Here is a 14,950-nt window from a genome sequence, read left to right on the forward strand (position 1 = left end):
TCTGGCTAAGCCTGGCATGAGTGAAAGCTCCTTCCCAAACCATTGGAACCATCTACCAAAATGAGGTACCCAAGCCAGACTTGACTAAAAATCACTCAGTGCAGCTTTACTTTGAATTATTATTCACACCATTTTCAAAAAAACATTTTTATGGCTTCAGGGTTACAATTTTTATCCATGGAAGCAGCTGTTTCATGACTAAGCAGCAAAAACCTGACCAAAAAAAAAGACACAAACACAGGAATCCAAAGCTGGTGGTTATTTTTTACTTGAAGACTCTCTGAAAAACTAAATTCTTGTTACATTATTGTCATTAATTCTTTCTGGAATGAAACAGGCCAGGTCCAGGTGATATGGAAAGGGCAGTCTGGTTTGTACAAAATTGGTATTTGCAACATCAAAACACACAAAGGACAGGCTCTTACACTCAGGTTACACCACCCAGCCTCAGTAAACATCTTTGGAATAGAGTTTTTTAAAACAAACAAAAAAAAATCAATCAAGGAACTTAAATATTCACAGGACAAAACCATATTATTATGCAAAATATGAAGGGTGAGATTAGCAGAGCTCAGCAGAGGCTGCCCATGGATAATCCAAGCAGGAGTTCCACAGCTGGGAACAGTCACCCCCATGAGCAGGTTTGGGATTTGGTTCTAAGGCAGGGAGAAGTGAGCAGCAGGCAAAGAAAAAAAAGTAAATTAATGCTGGAAGTCCTTGTTCAAGCAGGAGCCCACAAGTCCAGCCCAACAAAGGAAAGGTTGGTGCTCTTTTAAAATGAGAAGTTAGCCACAAGTCAGCAGGGTGTCCTCTCTGTATTGCACCAAGTTTGGCTGTAACTGAAAAATGAGAAACCTCTGCAGTTAGAAAAGCTACATTTAGATATATCCCAAGTGGAGTGAGCAGAGTTCAGCTTCTAAAACATCTCAACACTTTTTCCTACCAGCTACAACGTTTCTGTCTCCTCAAGCCCTCTCCAAACTGCAAAACCAGCACTGATCCAAGACAGGGCTACTACTTCTCCTCAGTATTCATTTATTTATTGCTTTATTTATGAGTGACAAAGGCTCAGAGATGGGAACTTGTAGAGAATTTAAGGCAATTCCACAAAACCAACACCTTAGGGGCAATTCTGGCACACAGTGGTCTTCATTCCAACACCAGGAGAGGTTTTAGCTTTAAAAAAGGACAGATTTTAGCCAAAAAGACCCTTTCAAACATCAGTTTACCTTTCTAACACACAGCACTGAAGTCAAGTCATTCCAGAGCACCAATGTAGAGAAAATTAAAAAAAAAAGGGGAAGAAGTCAGAAGAATAATTTTAAAAAATCCTAAATAAAAACTAAATACTAAAAAACCTAAATAACTACAAATAAAAGCTAAGAACCCATAAAGCTAAACAAGCTAACAAAAAAAAAAAATCAGAAACAGGCTTGGCAAAAAAATCTAAATGTGCTCAGTATTAGGCTCATCCTTCCCTTGCAAAAACTTTGGAATTTAATCAAAAGAATATGGAAAACTCTTTACAACACTGGTCCAATGGGCATGTGCATTCTTTTTATTTCTATACAGAGTGAAAACAAACACCATACAGACAAGAGTAAACTACTTGTTTGTTTTTTTTTTTAAGAAAAAAAATCAGGTTTAATGGTCCAAAATGGTTTTGTGAAAACAGGAAAAAAAAAAAGGTTTTGTAAAAGAAATGGAAAGGAGTTATTTTAACTTCAGGCCAGGTACAGCCTGCATGGATTTGCAGCAAGATTTGAGTAAGAAGTGATGGATTAAAACCAAGCAGAGCCCTGCTGGCATCCAGGAGGAGGAATGGAGAGGATTTGCACAGAGAACTCTGTGTGTAATCCATTGCCACGTGGAGTCACAGAGACAGACAAGAGCTCAAGGTGCTGCATGTCACTTGCTCCTAGAGAAAAACTACTTTGCCAAGAACCTCAGAGAGTTTTCTACAGCTTTTTCTGGAAGAAATGGATGCAAGCAGCAGGTTTCTGGACAGCCAGAGGATCCCACTGCAGAGTGCTTGTGCTAAGTTCCATCAGCTCTTTGTAAGAAAAAAGGTTGGGGGGGGTTGTAGCTCTCATTGTCATAGCAAAAAGAAGTTTTTGTCACATAAAAAGCCTAAACTAAAGGAATTTTAGTTCCATAATTAAAGGAACTTTTTCCCCTCAGCATTTCTTCAGGGCACAGCTAGAGAGATTTATACTGACAAACAGTATAAGAACAGGGAACCCATTGGGAGGTTTAAGCAACAACCAGGTGAGTGCATTTTCCTTGCTAATGCTCCCTAATGCAGGAACGACTCTGGTTTACATTCTCTTCCAAATAATCCCTAGGGAACAAAGCATTCCAGAAGCCACAGCAATTTTTCCTTGGCACTTCTCTGCACACAGACAGGAGAAGTTCCAGCCATCTGCAACAGCAACTTTTCCTTTGGAATACCCAATGCCTTTTTATTTTTTTATTATTATTTCCTCGGAATTCATGAAATGCAGCAACATTACCAAGCCAGGAGTCATTCTTCTCTTCAAGCTGGAGGATTTGACATTTGCTGTCCCTTTAAGTGGCTGACTCAAACACTAATCCTGGTGCAAATGCAGCTAAGACTTCTCCAGAGGAGCAGCACTGGGCACGGGGCGCTGCCGGACACCACGCGGGGATGAGTCTCTCTTGCTCCACTCCCTTCCCTCTGTTTCATCATCTGAGATATCTCCCTCATCTGCCTCTTGCTCTTCATACCTGTTCTTCAGCAGATGAGCTGACTCTGGACCTTGTTTCCCTCAAGGAGAAAGGAAAAACACACAAGTAAATCCCATTCCCAAGGAAAATCCACTTTTTTAACATCACGGGCGACACTGGGAGCTCCACTCATTTCCTCTCCCTGCCCATGTGGAATTTGCTGTCTTGCAGGTATGAAAATGCTCTCAAAATTTTTTCTATCCCTAAAACCAGTTTTAAAAATATCCCAGGTGTACTAAATAGAAAATCCCAACCCATTCTAAACCCTAAGGGCGAGGCACCAACCCCAAATGCAAAGTTCTACACTCCACGTCACATCCTGCAGACACCAGGATTTCTTTAGTATTTTCTACAAATGACATTTCCCAAACAGCTTCACTGAATCAGAAGTTTGCTGTGGGCTTACATGGCTGAGGCTGGAGCTGTGGTGGTCTGTGCCTCTTGGAGGGACAGATGCAGTCTGCCAGGAACACCATCACCTGAAACCAAAGGAACCCAAGGTGAAACTCCCAAACCTTCTGCAAATCACAATCGTTTAGGATGGAAAATTTCCAGATCAAGGCCAAGCATTCACCCTCAGGTGGATCCCATCCAGCCTCACACTTGCTGTGACATTCCCCCTTGGATTATGGGGGCTCCATCCTGTCCCCATCCCTGTGCTCCAGCTCAGGGTAGCCCAAAACCCACCCCAAAATCGAGGTGGAGGCAGCAGGAGCGGAACCAAGCACTGCACTTACAAGTCCCAGGACCATTCCTAAGAACAGAGTTGCCAATCCAAAAACAGCATAGGAGCCCCAGACTGGTATTCCAAGATTTTCTGTTAGATAGCCATGGCCATGCTGGAACAAAAGAGAACCACTTCAGGAAGAGCTGATTTCACATTGAGGAGGAAATGAAGTGGGGATGTAAGCAAATACCCTGATCCACATGGACAGCTTGAACAAGGCTGACATGCTGCTCATCCTGAAACAAAGCAGAGAAGAGGAACTGAGAACCCCTTAAAATCTTCAAAAGAGAACACTGAGAACACTTTAAAATCTTTAAAACACAAATTCTTCCTCAGCTCCTGTGATAATTCACTTTCCTGCCTGGGTAATTCCTTTGCCTGTCCCTTTGCCATAATTTCAGCCTCAAACCTCAGCTCACACATGGACAGCAGTAAATTCCCAAATGTCTTTAACTTGGATCTGTGAATCCAAGTTAAAGTTAATCCCTGTGAATTTCAAGTCCCTTTGCTGTTCTGTCTGGACCAATGCTCTGTGAGAAGCCAGCTGGAACTCCAGTGAAGATATTAAGAAAGAAGCACCAGGAGGTTTTGTTAAAACAAAAAAATTAAGTTATTAAAATAAAATCAGGTTCTAAGAGCTGAGAGATCCTCAGACACTGGAGTTTGGTGTCTGAGTACAGAAAATAACAGAGAACTTGTTAATGCTGAGTTAATGTCCAGTTTCACACAGTCCTTGGCGTGGGATAAGAGTTTGTAAGAGAACCTCACAGCCAGGAATTCCTTTCACACATCAAACCTAAATTTCCCTTGAAAGTTTGAACCCATTCCCCTTTTTCCTGTCAGTTCCTGATGGAGAATCCCTCTGTGATTTCCTTGGGATTTCCTCCAGACAGTGGAAGGAATTTCCCAGGATTTAGCTGGGCAAAACCATCTCAGTGCCACAGAAACCAACCAACTTCAAGGGTCAGCAAGGTCCCTACAAGAGTTTAGGAAACAAGGAACCTCTTTGAGCCTTAAAATAAACCTTGCTGGGGACACCTCTGCTGTGGCGACAACACTTGGGTCACCTCTGCTATGGTGACAGTGCTCAGGTCACCTCTGCTATGGTGACAACCCTCAGGTCACCTCAGCTGTGGTGACAACCCTCCCACAGCTGCAGAAGAATTAGGACACCCACCCACCCAGCACATTCACACAGCTCCTGCCCACACAGAGCTGGGAACAGGAGCAGGACACACCTCAGGACATCTGATAATAAATTCTTACAAAAAGCAGCCCAAAACTCACAGGAAAGAGGAAGGACCAAACCAGGAGGACACTGGTTCAATGGATTTCCACTCCTCATCACTGATGAAGTTAATGAAGGCAGCTTTAGTCCTTGCTCCCTGGTATCTCCTGAACTCTCCATCTTTGCAGCTGTAAAACAACAACACCAAAATCCTTTATTTGATATGATCCAAACAACAAATGCAGCATTTGTTCCATCCAACAAACCCCTTCCCACCACCTTGTCTATTTTTTACACATTCACTTTTTTAGAGTTCATTTTTTTTTAGCCAATATTGCCTCTAAAAAATATTTTCCAAACACCTGGACTAAGTCCAAGTTATTTCCAGAGCACTGACTCCAGGAACACCTTGGCTAGCTTTAGGCTGTGATTCCATAAAAAAAAAAAAAAAAAGAAAGATAATGCTGTTCCTAAAGCCCTTGCCACACACCTGCACTGAAGATCAACCTACAGAGAAAGGATTGCAAAACAGAAACACCCATGAAAAGGCAGAATAAATAAGGCCTGAAGGGAAAGGAAAAGAAATCATCTGGCAGCACAAGGTCACAGTGGGTGAGACAGTGAATGTGTCAGTGAAAAGCAGCTCCTATTCTTAAAGAGCATAACAAATCTCATTTATTTGCCCCCCAAAAAAGAGGGGAAATGCCCACTCTCACCCCAAAAAACCCCTGCTGCCCTGCATACTTACTGATAGATGGTAGGGAGGGCTGTGATGATAAATCGTCCACTTAACCCTGTAGGAAAAGTTATTTTGAGAGTATTTTGAGTATTTTTATGGGAAAAAAGAGGCAAGGAATGCTGCAACACCCCAAAATACAACAGCAGGCCTAGGTATCAATCTTTCCATGCAATCCAACACAACCTTGTGCATGTCAAAGCAGCACACACTTTAAAAAATGATCCCTGGACAAAGAGGAAAATGGGGAAAATGAGATATGCAGGGATAACTGCTCCATTGGACTGGTTTGGCTGTAGCTCTTCAGAGGGAGAGGCTCTCCTTTGCACACATGATCTGCAGCCTCCAGAAACCCTGAGGAAAATAACCCAGGTGAGGCAAGCTTCAAAAGTAGAGCAACTCTGGAGAAAGAGATCAGCATGGGGAAGACCAGGCTTAGAAATCCCTCAGGGACAGGAGAGTTTCAGGAGAGTCTCAGGAGAGTCTCAGGAGAATCTCAGGAGAATCTCAGGAGAGGGAGAGCAGGAGGGACTGGAATGGCAAGGTTGAAATGTCGTTTTTTGCTTTAAAACTATGGCCAAAAATCTCCTTGAAATCATGCTCTGGAGAAAACCTCTCATTCTTTTTACCTATTATAGTCTATGCATTTTGTTTATTCTATTCGTTCAATTCTATTTATTTTTATCTACTATCTGACAGTCTCCTCCCTGTGAGGTTCCTGTGTGAAACCTGGCCCAGGGTGCCCAGAGCAGCTTTCCCTGGATCCCTGCAGTGTCCAAGGCCAGGCTGGACAGGGCTTGGAGCAGCCTGGGATGGTGGAAGGCGCCGTAGGGGTGGAATGGGATGATCTTCAAGGTCCCTCCCAACCGAAACATTCTGGGATTCCATTAAGCAAGACCAAGGCGTTTAGTCACACAGCAACGTGCCTTTGGTAGATATGAGTAAAACGCTTTTATTACCTCTATTAATCCTGCCCGCCTCCCACAGGCACACATCGCAGATGAGCACCCCCAAACCCCTCAGCCCCCCCCAAACCCCGGGGGGTTCGGGAGCCTTTTCCAGCCCCTCTCACCCGGCTGCTCGGTCACATCCACTTTGGCCACGTTCACCCCCAGGTCCTCTCCCCACTCGGCGAACTTCTCCCACTCGGGCTGCAGGTTCTCGCAGGCGGGACACCAGGGCGCGTAGCTGCGGGAGCGGCACAGCGCTGTCACCACGCACCCCCCTCACCCCTCCCCGGCACCCCCGGCGCGCCGCTCCCCACTCACAACTCCACCATCCACTCGTCCTGCAGCAGCTCCCGCCACATCCCGTCCGACAGCACCTTCACGGGGCTCGGCCTGCCCCGGGCGGCGGCCGCCAGCGCCAGGCACAGCAGAGCGCAGAGCGGAGCCCTCAGCGCGGCCCGAGCCGGGCCCGGCGCCGCCATCTTGGGCCGCCCCCCCCCTTCCGCCTTGCCGGCGCGTCACGGCCGGGCCCGCCCTGAGGGGAGCGGGGAGGAGGGACCGGGAACCGGGAGCGGCGGGCATTGGGAGGGGCTGGAGTCCTGGAAAGCTGGGGATTGGGAGGGATTGGAGTCCTGGAACACTGGGGATTGGGAGGGGCTGGAGTCCTGGAATCGTGGGGATTGGGAGGGATTGGAATCGGAAGGGATTGGAATCCTGGAATGGTGGGGATTGGGAGGGGCTGGAGTCCTGGAATGGTGGGGATTGGGAGGGATTGGAATCCTGGAATGGTCGGGATTGGGAGGGATTGGAATCAGAAGGGATTGGAATCATGGAATAGTTGGGATTGGAAGGGATTGGAGTTGGAAAGGATTGGAATCCTGGAATGGTCAGGATTGGAATCGGGAGGGATTGCAAATCTGGAATAGTTGGGATTGGAATCCTGGAATGGTGGTGATTAGAAGGGATTGGAATTGGAAGGGATTGGAATCCTGGAATGGTTGGGATTGGAAGGGATTGCAGTCCTGGAATGGCTGGGATTGGGAGGGATTGGAATCCTGGAATGGCTGGGATTGGGAGGGATTGGAATCGGAAGGGATTGCAAATCTGGAATAGCTGGGATTGGAAGGGATTGGAATCCTGGAATGGCTGGGATTGGAACAGATTGCAATCCTGGAGTGACTGGGATTGGGACGGATTGGAATCGGAAGGGATTGCAATCCTGGAAGGGCTGGGACTGGAAGGCATTAGAGTCGGAAGGGCAATCCCTTCCAACTCCAAGGAATAGTTGGGATTGGAAGGGATTGGAATCCTGAAATGGTTGGGATTGGAAGGGATTGCAATCCTGGAATGGCTGGAATTGGAAGGGATTGCAGTCCTGGAATAGTTGGGATTGGAATCGGAAGGGATTGCAATCCTGGAATAGTTGGGATTGGAATGGATTGGAATCCTGGAATGGTGGGGATTGGAAGGAAGTGGAATTCTGGGATGGTGGGGATTGGAAGGGATTGGAATTCTGGAATGGATTGGCGTTTTTCACCAGATGTTAAGGTTGGGAAATATCTCCGAGGTCATCGAGTCCCAGCTGTGCCCGGTCCCACCTCGTCACCAGCCCAGAGCGCTGAGTGCCACATCCAGGAACTCCCTGGGCACGTCCAGGGATGGGCACTCCACCATCCCCTGATCAGCCCCTTCTGAGAACAACCCTTCCTGTGCAGAAATTCCTCCTCATATCCAACCTAAACCCCCTGGCCCAGCCTGAGGCCGTTCCCTCTGCTCCTGTCCCTGTTCCCTGGAGCACAGCCCGACCCCCCCGGCTGTCCCCTCCTGTCAGGAGCTGTGCAGAGCCACAAGGGCCCCCTGAGCCTCCTTTGCTCCAGGCTGAGCCCCTTCCCAGTTCCTCAGCCTCTCCTGGTGCTCCAGATCCTTCCCAGATCCATTCTCTGCACACTCTCCAGCCCCTCAGTGTCCTTCCCAAATTTTGGGGCCATTGGTTTCTGGGCTGGGAGCACACACTGCTTATGTTGAGTGTTTCATTAACCATCGCCCCCAATCTTTCTCCACAGTCCCTTCTCCATCCAGCCTGTGTGTCTGGGATAGAGAACAGCCACAGCTTCCCCCTGCTGCTGCCCAGAGCAGCTGTGGCTGCCCCATCACCCCTGGAAGTGTCCAAGGCCAGACTGGACATTGGGGTTTGGAGTAACCTGGGACAGTGGAAGTTGTCCCTGCCCATGGCACAGGGTGGAAGTGGGTGGGTTTTAAGGCTCCTTCCAACCCAAACCATTCCATGATTCTGTGATCTTTATTTATGGCAGAAAGAAGCAGCACCTGAGTGTCACCCTGATGTTTTCTGAAAAATCCCTTTGCCAGGATTTCTTCTCCTGGGAAGATGAGAAGCCCCAGCTTCTCCCTGGTTTGCTGCTCTGGAGATTGTTTATCCAAACATGTAAATAGTTTTTAATTAATGGCCAAGCACACCCAGCTGTGTCAGACTCTGAGGAGTGACAAGTTTTTATTATTCATTCTTTTTAAGCCTTCTGATGTATCCTTTCTCTTTCTTTAGTATGGTTTAGTATAGCATTCTTTAATATAATATCATAAAATAATAAATCAGCATTCGGAGAATACGGAGCCAGATTCTCATCTCTCACCTCGTCCTGGGGACCTCACAAACACCACACCTGAGTGCTTAACTCTCAAGCAGAAATCAGGGAGAAGGTCAATGTTAACAAGCAGACAAATCCCTCATCAACTCACTCCTGTCCCTCACCACCTGGAGCATTTCCAGGGAAGGAACCTCTTTTTCCACATGCGCATACTTCATCTAACAGAAATTTTTCCCAGCTCCTGTGGTAATGCCACCTTCCCTTTGCTGCCTGGATAATTTCTTTGCCTGCCCCTTTGCCATAATTTCATATCCCACAGTTCAGAGCCCTGGCAGCCATTGAGTGGTGCAGGAAAAAAATGAATAAATCAGCATTTGGGTTTTTTTTTTTTTTTTTTCAATTTTATCTTATTTAAACAACTTTTCTATAGTACAACGTGTATGTTCCTGTCTGTAGGAGAACAGGCATTATTAAGGACTTGTTATTCATTGATTCAGCACTCAGGAATAAATCACTGCTTGCAGCACTCTGCTGACTGCTGTTTTAGGCATAATTGAATTTTTGAAATTTGTTATTGATAATCCATGAATATTCCACTCTGCATCAGCAGTCAGGTGAAATGCAAAGAGCTGTCTCTGGGTAACAACTGGACTCAATGATCCTGAAGGTCTTTTCCAACCTAAACACTCCTGTGAATTCTGTGATTACCCCTGATAATTTGAGATATGTTGAGGAATAAGTACATTAAAACTCGTTGTGCAACCATGTGTAAATAAATTTACCACTGTGAATAAAAAGATTTCTTCAAAGGCACACCAAGCTCCCTATGGGAACAGCTTGAAAGACCCTGAAAATTATGACTTCATACCTCCCCTGCTTGGTTCCAGGAATTATTTTAAGTGTAATGACAGCTCTGAATTACTTTTATCTCAGTTGTTAATATGACATTGACATTGCCTTGTTTCTTTGTAAAGTGTTGAGAACAAGAAAGCCTTAACCTTATCTTTGAGGCATCTCCCTCCAGCCTGTCCCCCTCAGCCCTCCCAAGCTGACAGGAGAAATATCTGCCTCATCTTTCAAGGTTCATGGCAGGATAAAGAGAGTTAAAAGCCAAGTGACCTTAAGAAAGAAACACATCTTTTGTTATTTTTCATGTTCTTTTTCAGTGCTGCCACACAGAGGCAGAGTTGAGGCTGCTTCTAAAGGGAAAGAGTGAAGGAAGAGAATCCTTTTGGGTTAGGAATTACCTGGATTTCCTGCTGGGGACACCCCATCACCTTCCAAGGCTTTTTCTTTATCCGAGAGCTCATTGTTTAGGTTGTTTTCCTAAGGCAAAGGGGATTTTCTGGTCAGTTTAAACCTTCCCACCAACACACAACCAGAAATTGATCAAGGTTGGGGTTACAAAAGTGCCACCACCAGAGAGTCTTTAAATTTCATGAAAATAATTAATTGTCCATTTCGAGTGAGCACTAGTGATGCACAGGAAGAAGCAAAAGACCAGATAATTGTTTGACAGAGGGAAAATTATGAAAATCTTAACCTGGTCTAGTGGAAGGTGTCCCTGCTCAGGGCAGGGGGTTGGAACAAGGTGGATTTTGAGGTGTTTCCAACCCAAACTATTCTGGGATATATTCTCCTGTCCACAGAGCTGTTGGGTTTTGATACAGGATGAAGGATGATGAAATAAGAGTGGCCTGTGTCATCAAGAAGTCATCTTTTCTTGATGATGTCTGTGCCTCATAAATTGAGATGCTGCAGGTAGGAGTGGAAATGGAAAGACTCAGCTCCCTTTGGGCTTTGCTTTCTTTTGAGCTGAAAATAAAAATAAACAATGCTTGAACACTCGAATGCCTCAATGTTGTCCCCAAAGCTAAAGCCACAGAGATGAACAAATTCTACAAACTCACTCCATTCTCTAAGTGCTCAAAACCACTTTAAAAATTTGCACAAAAATTGACTCACCGGGTTCCTTTTTTGCAGAATGTTAATTCATTTATATTTTAAATCAGAACAAATTGAAGCAGTTCTATTTTTCCTTATTTTATCTTTTTTTCCTCTCTGTTTTTTAAGCACCTTTACATGTCCTGAGGATGGGCTGAACACTGAACCAGATGAACGAGCTGCAGGAGCCCAGCACTTGCCCACCTGGGGCTGACCTTTGGAAGGACCACTTGAAGAGAGGCTTTGGCCAAGTGATGATTCCAAGCTCTGCAGTCCCTGGATCAGGTACAGCATCAGAGCCCTGACCTCATTTACAGCTCCTGCATTTCTGAAATGCCAAGAGATTATGCAGAGAGCTTTCCTGAGTGTGATCATGTGAGGCAGGAGACATGAAGTCATTGTCCTAAAGCCCAAGGTGAAACCAGGCTGTCCCAAAAAGTCCCAGCCAGGCCTGGAGCTACATTTTGTAGTGCTGCAGGAAGCAAAACTGATCCTGGCTGATTTTTTTCTAGATGGTTTTGCTAAGGTGAAGGGGATTTTGTGGTCACACCAGCACACAACCACAATTTGAGCAAGGTTGGGGTTACAAAAATACCACATGTCTGTGAATGTCATGAGTTGTCCAACTAGAGTGAACTTTTTCCTGTCTTCATCCTTTTGGGAAAGCTGGCATCTAGAATTCCAGTCAGAGCAGTTTTCTGGGCATCAGCATTAAAAAAATAAAAGTCAAGAGGTAATTATTTTTCTGTGGCTCAGGATTTCATTCCAAGAACTCCATCCATACATGAATGATTTTTTTTTCCCTACAGAAAAATCCTGTATTTCACAGGAAATAATTCATCCTGGACTGAAACCCCCAGACTTCTCAGGAGCCACATGGGCTTGGTGCATGTGAACATTCCCCACTGTCCATGTGGGAAGGATTAACAGAATCCCCTCCCCTGCTTGGAAGCCCCCCTGGAAAGCACATTCCCATCCAACAGGCCCATTCCTCCTGCTCCACAGCACCTGAGCTGCCCCAGCCAAGCTCCACAAGGCCCACAGTGTTCAAGGGTTCAGGGTTTGGGGAGCAGAGTTTGCTCCCAACATCAGTTTGCTGCTTCCCACTTTGGAAAACCACATGGAACACCTCGGAATTATTCTCACAATCCTCCCTGAGCTAAGAAACCCCAGTAACTGCTAATTATTCAGTAATTAAGTGTCTCTCTGGGGTTGTAATTGTGAGTGTGGCCTCTCCCCACTACTGCAGCAGTTTCCTCAATGCCCAAGCAAATTCTCTCCTTCCCATTTGATTGGATTACAAAATTGCTTTAAACTCTGTGGAGATGATGAGGAAAAGTGTGGCTCTGCACAGGAGTTACCATGGGAACCAAAGTAGGGAGAGATCTTTGTAAACCAGAAGTCAAGCAGATTGTGTTTCAGACAATTAATATTGTCTTGTTCATTAGCTTTAACTCTTCTGTGCTCTGTCTCAAAATAGTTTTTATCTCTTTTTCTGAATCAAATGCTGTGTCAAAGAGGTTCTGCTCCCCTGAGGATTCATCCCTTGTTCTCCTGCAAGGCCACCTTGCATCCCTGGTTAGCTTCAGCTTCCCCTTCTGCTTTGCCTTTTGGGGCTGGGGACATCTCTGGGGGCTTCCAGGTGGGATTTGGTTTGGGATTGGGATATAAATGTGGGGAGAAGGTTCAAGGCTCCTGTCCTGTCACTGTCACCAGAACTGGTGGCTGAGCTGAGCAGCTCCCATTGCTTCTCCTGCATGAACCCCTCTGCTCTCTTTTCTAACACCTTGGAGTCCTCTAATCTTCTTTTCTTCTAATTCCATGTTTGGCACTTTAGGGAGGAGCAGCTGAGAGCTGCCCCAGTGCCAGCAGCTGTCTCTTGCTCTGCTCTCTTTCCAAACCCTCTTTTCCCAGCTCTCAGCCCCCATCCCATCTCCTGACTTCTCTCCCCCCTGCCTTCTCCCAGCATCCTGCCATCCTCTGGCTCTCCTCTCACAGCACATTTTTAAGCTATCACACCTTAAAAATAATTAGCAAAGGAATGTTCTTATTTTCCTTCAGACCTCTGCCTGACTCTGTGGACAGGAGGAATTCCCCTCCCAAGGGAATTCAATATTCATGAGTTTAAAAAGCAAACTCCTCCTCCCCTGTGTGCTGCTGACCTCCTTCCCTGTGCTGGATATGGAATTACTCATTTTCCCAGGGGCTGATCCATCACTTTGTTGTTTCAGCTCTTCACAAACAATATTTGTGTCCCACCAGAGGCAAAAGCTGAGTTCAGCACACAACTTCTTCATTTTCCAGCTGCTGCTCTGATCAAGGGTCTCAATCCCACTTTTTCCACCATCCAACCTGCAGCCACAGTTCATCACCTTGGAAAAGGCAAGAGCCAAATCACCAAATTTCCAGTTTCTAATAACAATCAAGGAAGAGTGAGACAACCTCAGAGAACCCCCAGGGAGAATTAGCATTGCATGAGGCAAACCTCCTCCTTTCCCCAGCTCCAGTCTGCAAGTGCTGAACTGATTTTGGCAGAAACCTTCCAGAATATTTGTTCTGGAATCTATCAGTGGGCAAGATTTCAGCTCAGGGAGATGAGAAGAGGCTGGAAGCAGAGGCTTGCAGTGGGAAATGTTGGGCAGCCAGAAATTGAGGTGTTGGCATTTCCTCTGCTAGATTTTGCTGCAAAATATGAACAAACCAGAGAGTGCAGAGCAAAGAACATGAGCCAAGGAGGGCCAAATCAAAATGATCACTTCCTGCCCTCCAAATCCTTCCTTGTCCAGATGTCAATCCCTTCTGACCTGCTGGTTTTCCACCCCTTTGCACCAGCCTGTCTTGGTTCTGGGAGACAGCAGATGTTGTGCTGATTGAAGCCCATTTTGCTGTGTTTTAGTGACAAAAAACCTGTTGCCCTGAGGCCAGCACAGGAATCTGCCTCAGGGTGGCCAAAGAGACGGAGGGGGAAATGATATCAAAACAGTTTCCTTGTAAAATGTCACTTTTGCAGGAGCAAGGTCTGGGAAGGTATTTTTGTGCTGATTTAGGAGCTCCAGGGGAGCTGATTTAGGGGAGCTGATTTTTGTGCTGATTTAGGACCATGTTCAGACAAGACCAAAACTAGGCCATATTTAACTCCACACTCCATAAAAACATTCCACTCGGGTCCAGTTTCCACCCTTAAAAATCCACGAGGCAGGGGAGATGTCAGCACACCTCACATTTCCCTGCCACCATGGAAAAGGAAGCCTGAGCAGCTGGAAAAAGAAGCAGAAGCTGTTTGTTGTGGCCAGTGCTCTGTGTGGATGCATCCCCAGGCACCTGCAGGCCAGTCCCAGCCTTGTGGGGCAGTAAAAATCAAACCTGTGTGTTCCCTGCAGTCCCTGAGGCTGGAGGGATCTTTCTGGGAAGCTGGGAAGGAAATGATGTTGCTTTTGAAGCCAAAAATAATTCTCTAGATGACTTAATCTGTAGCAGGCCCTTTATTTCACTGTATCAGCTAATGCTGACGAGAGGAAGGTCATGACCTTCTGGAAGATTCTGTTGGGTTATTAGATCAGATTAAATTAGATTATCTTCCTGGATGTTGAGGTCACAAGGGGACAGAGGGATAGGCTGGTTTTCCACATATCCCCAGGCATCCAAGTGCTCTTCATGGGGAATCACCTCACTCCTCCTTTTCTTTACATCCCTGTTCCATTTACTTCTGTCAGGGAATTGATGCCAACCTCTTTCTAGCCATGTCCTCACTGCTGGGACCAAACCCCCAGTGCCAGGCAGTGCCACAAATAAAACCCTGGAAGCATTTGTGCCCTCAGACAGAGCCAGGCTGGCTGCTGGCAGCAAGCCCTCTGCTTTCTCATTTTAAAAAGGGAGTTTAAATCAAATTGGTGTGGGTTTTTTTTCTTCTTTAAACAATTCAAATGGAGAGCTCAGCTTCAAAGAATCAAACAGAGCAGCACAGAAGCAGCTCCAGAGCTTCTGAGGAGGCAGAGAATGACACTCCTAACCCTGGTG

At 46.0% G+C, this 14,950-nt stretch overlaps 1 protein-coding gene across 2 annotated transcripts; it reads right to left on the minus strand.

Annotated features, from left to right (window-relative positions):
• Positions 1-244: 244 nt before the first annotated feature.
• On the minus strand, positions 245-6,892 carry TMX1 (thioredoxin related transmembrane protein 1). Of its 2 annotated transcripts, none has more exons than XM_059850674.1 (8): positions 6,708-6,892; positions 6,512-6,627; positions 5,452-5,497; positions 4,763-4,891; positions 3,666-3,711; positions 3,486-3,587; positions 3,155-3,227; positions 245-2,779 (listed from the first exon to the last, which is right to left on the minus strand). In XM_059850674.1, the coding sequence occupies exons 1-8, from the start codon at positions 6,866-6,868 to the stop codon at positions 2,610-2,612; spliced, it is 843 nt and encodes a 280-aa protein (XP_059706657.1). In that variant the 5' UTR covers positions 6,869-6,892; the 3' UTR covers positions 245-2,609. The 2 variants fall into 2 exon arrangements, with proteins under 2 accessions (XP_059706657.1, XP_059706655.1); XM_059850672.1 differs by having other exon boundaries at positions 245-2,788.
• Positions 6,893-14,950: the final 8,058 nt, after the last annotated feature.

The sequence above is a fragment of the Haemorhous mexicanus genome, chromosome 6, assembly GCF_027477595.1.
Source record: "Haemorhous mexicanus isolate bHaeMex1 chromosome 6, bHaeMex1.pri, whole genome shotgun sequence".
Taxonomy (NCBI): domain Eukaryota; kingdom Metazoa; phylum Chordata; class Aves; order Passeriformes; family Fringillidae; genus Haemorhous; species Haemorhous mexicanus.

Coding starts and splice junctions, on each gene's coding strand:
- TMX1 (XM_059850672.1), bottom strand. CDS start 6,868: ATGGCGGCGCCGGGCCCGGCTCGGGCCGCGCTGAGGGCTCCGCTCTGC. Junction 3,228..3,485: donor TAGGAATGGTCCTGGGACTT/GTAAGTGCAGTG, acceptor CTTTGGTTTCAG/GTGATGGTGTTCCTGGCAGA. Junction 2,789..3,154: donor ACAGCTCCAGCCTCAGCCAT/GTAAGCCCACAG, acceptor TTTCTCCTTGAG/GGAAACAAGGTCCAGAGTCA.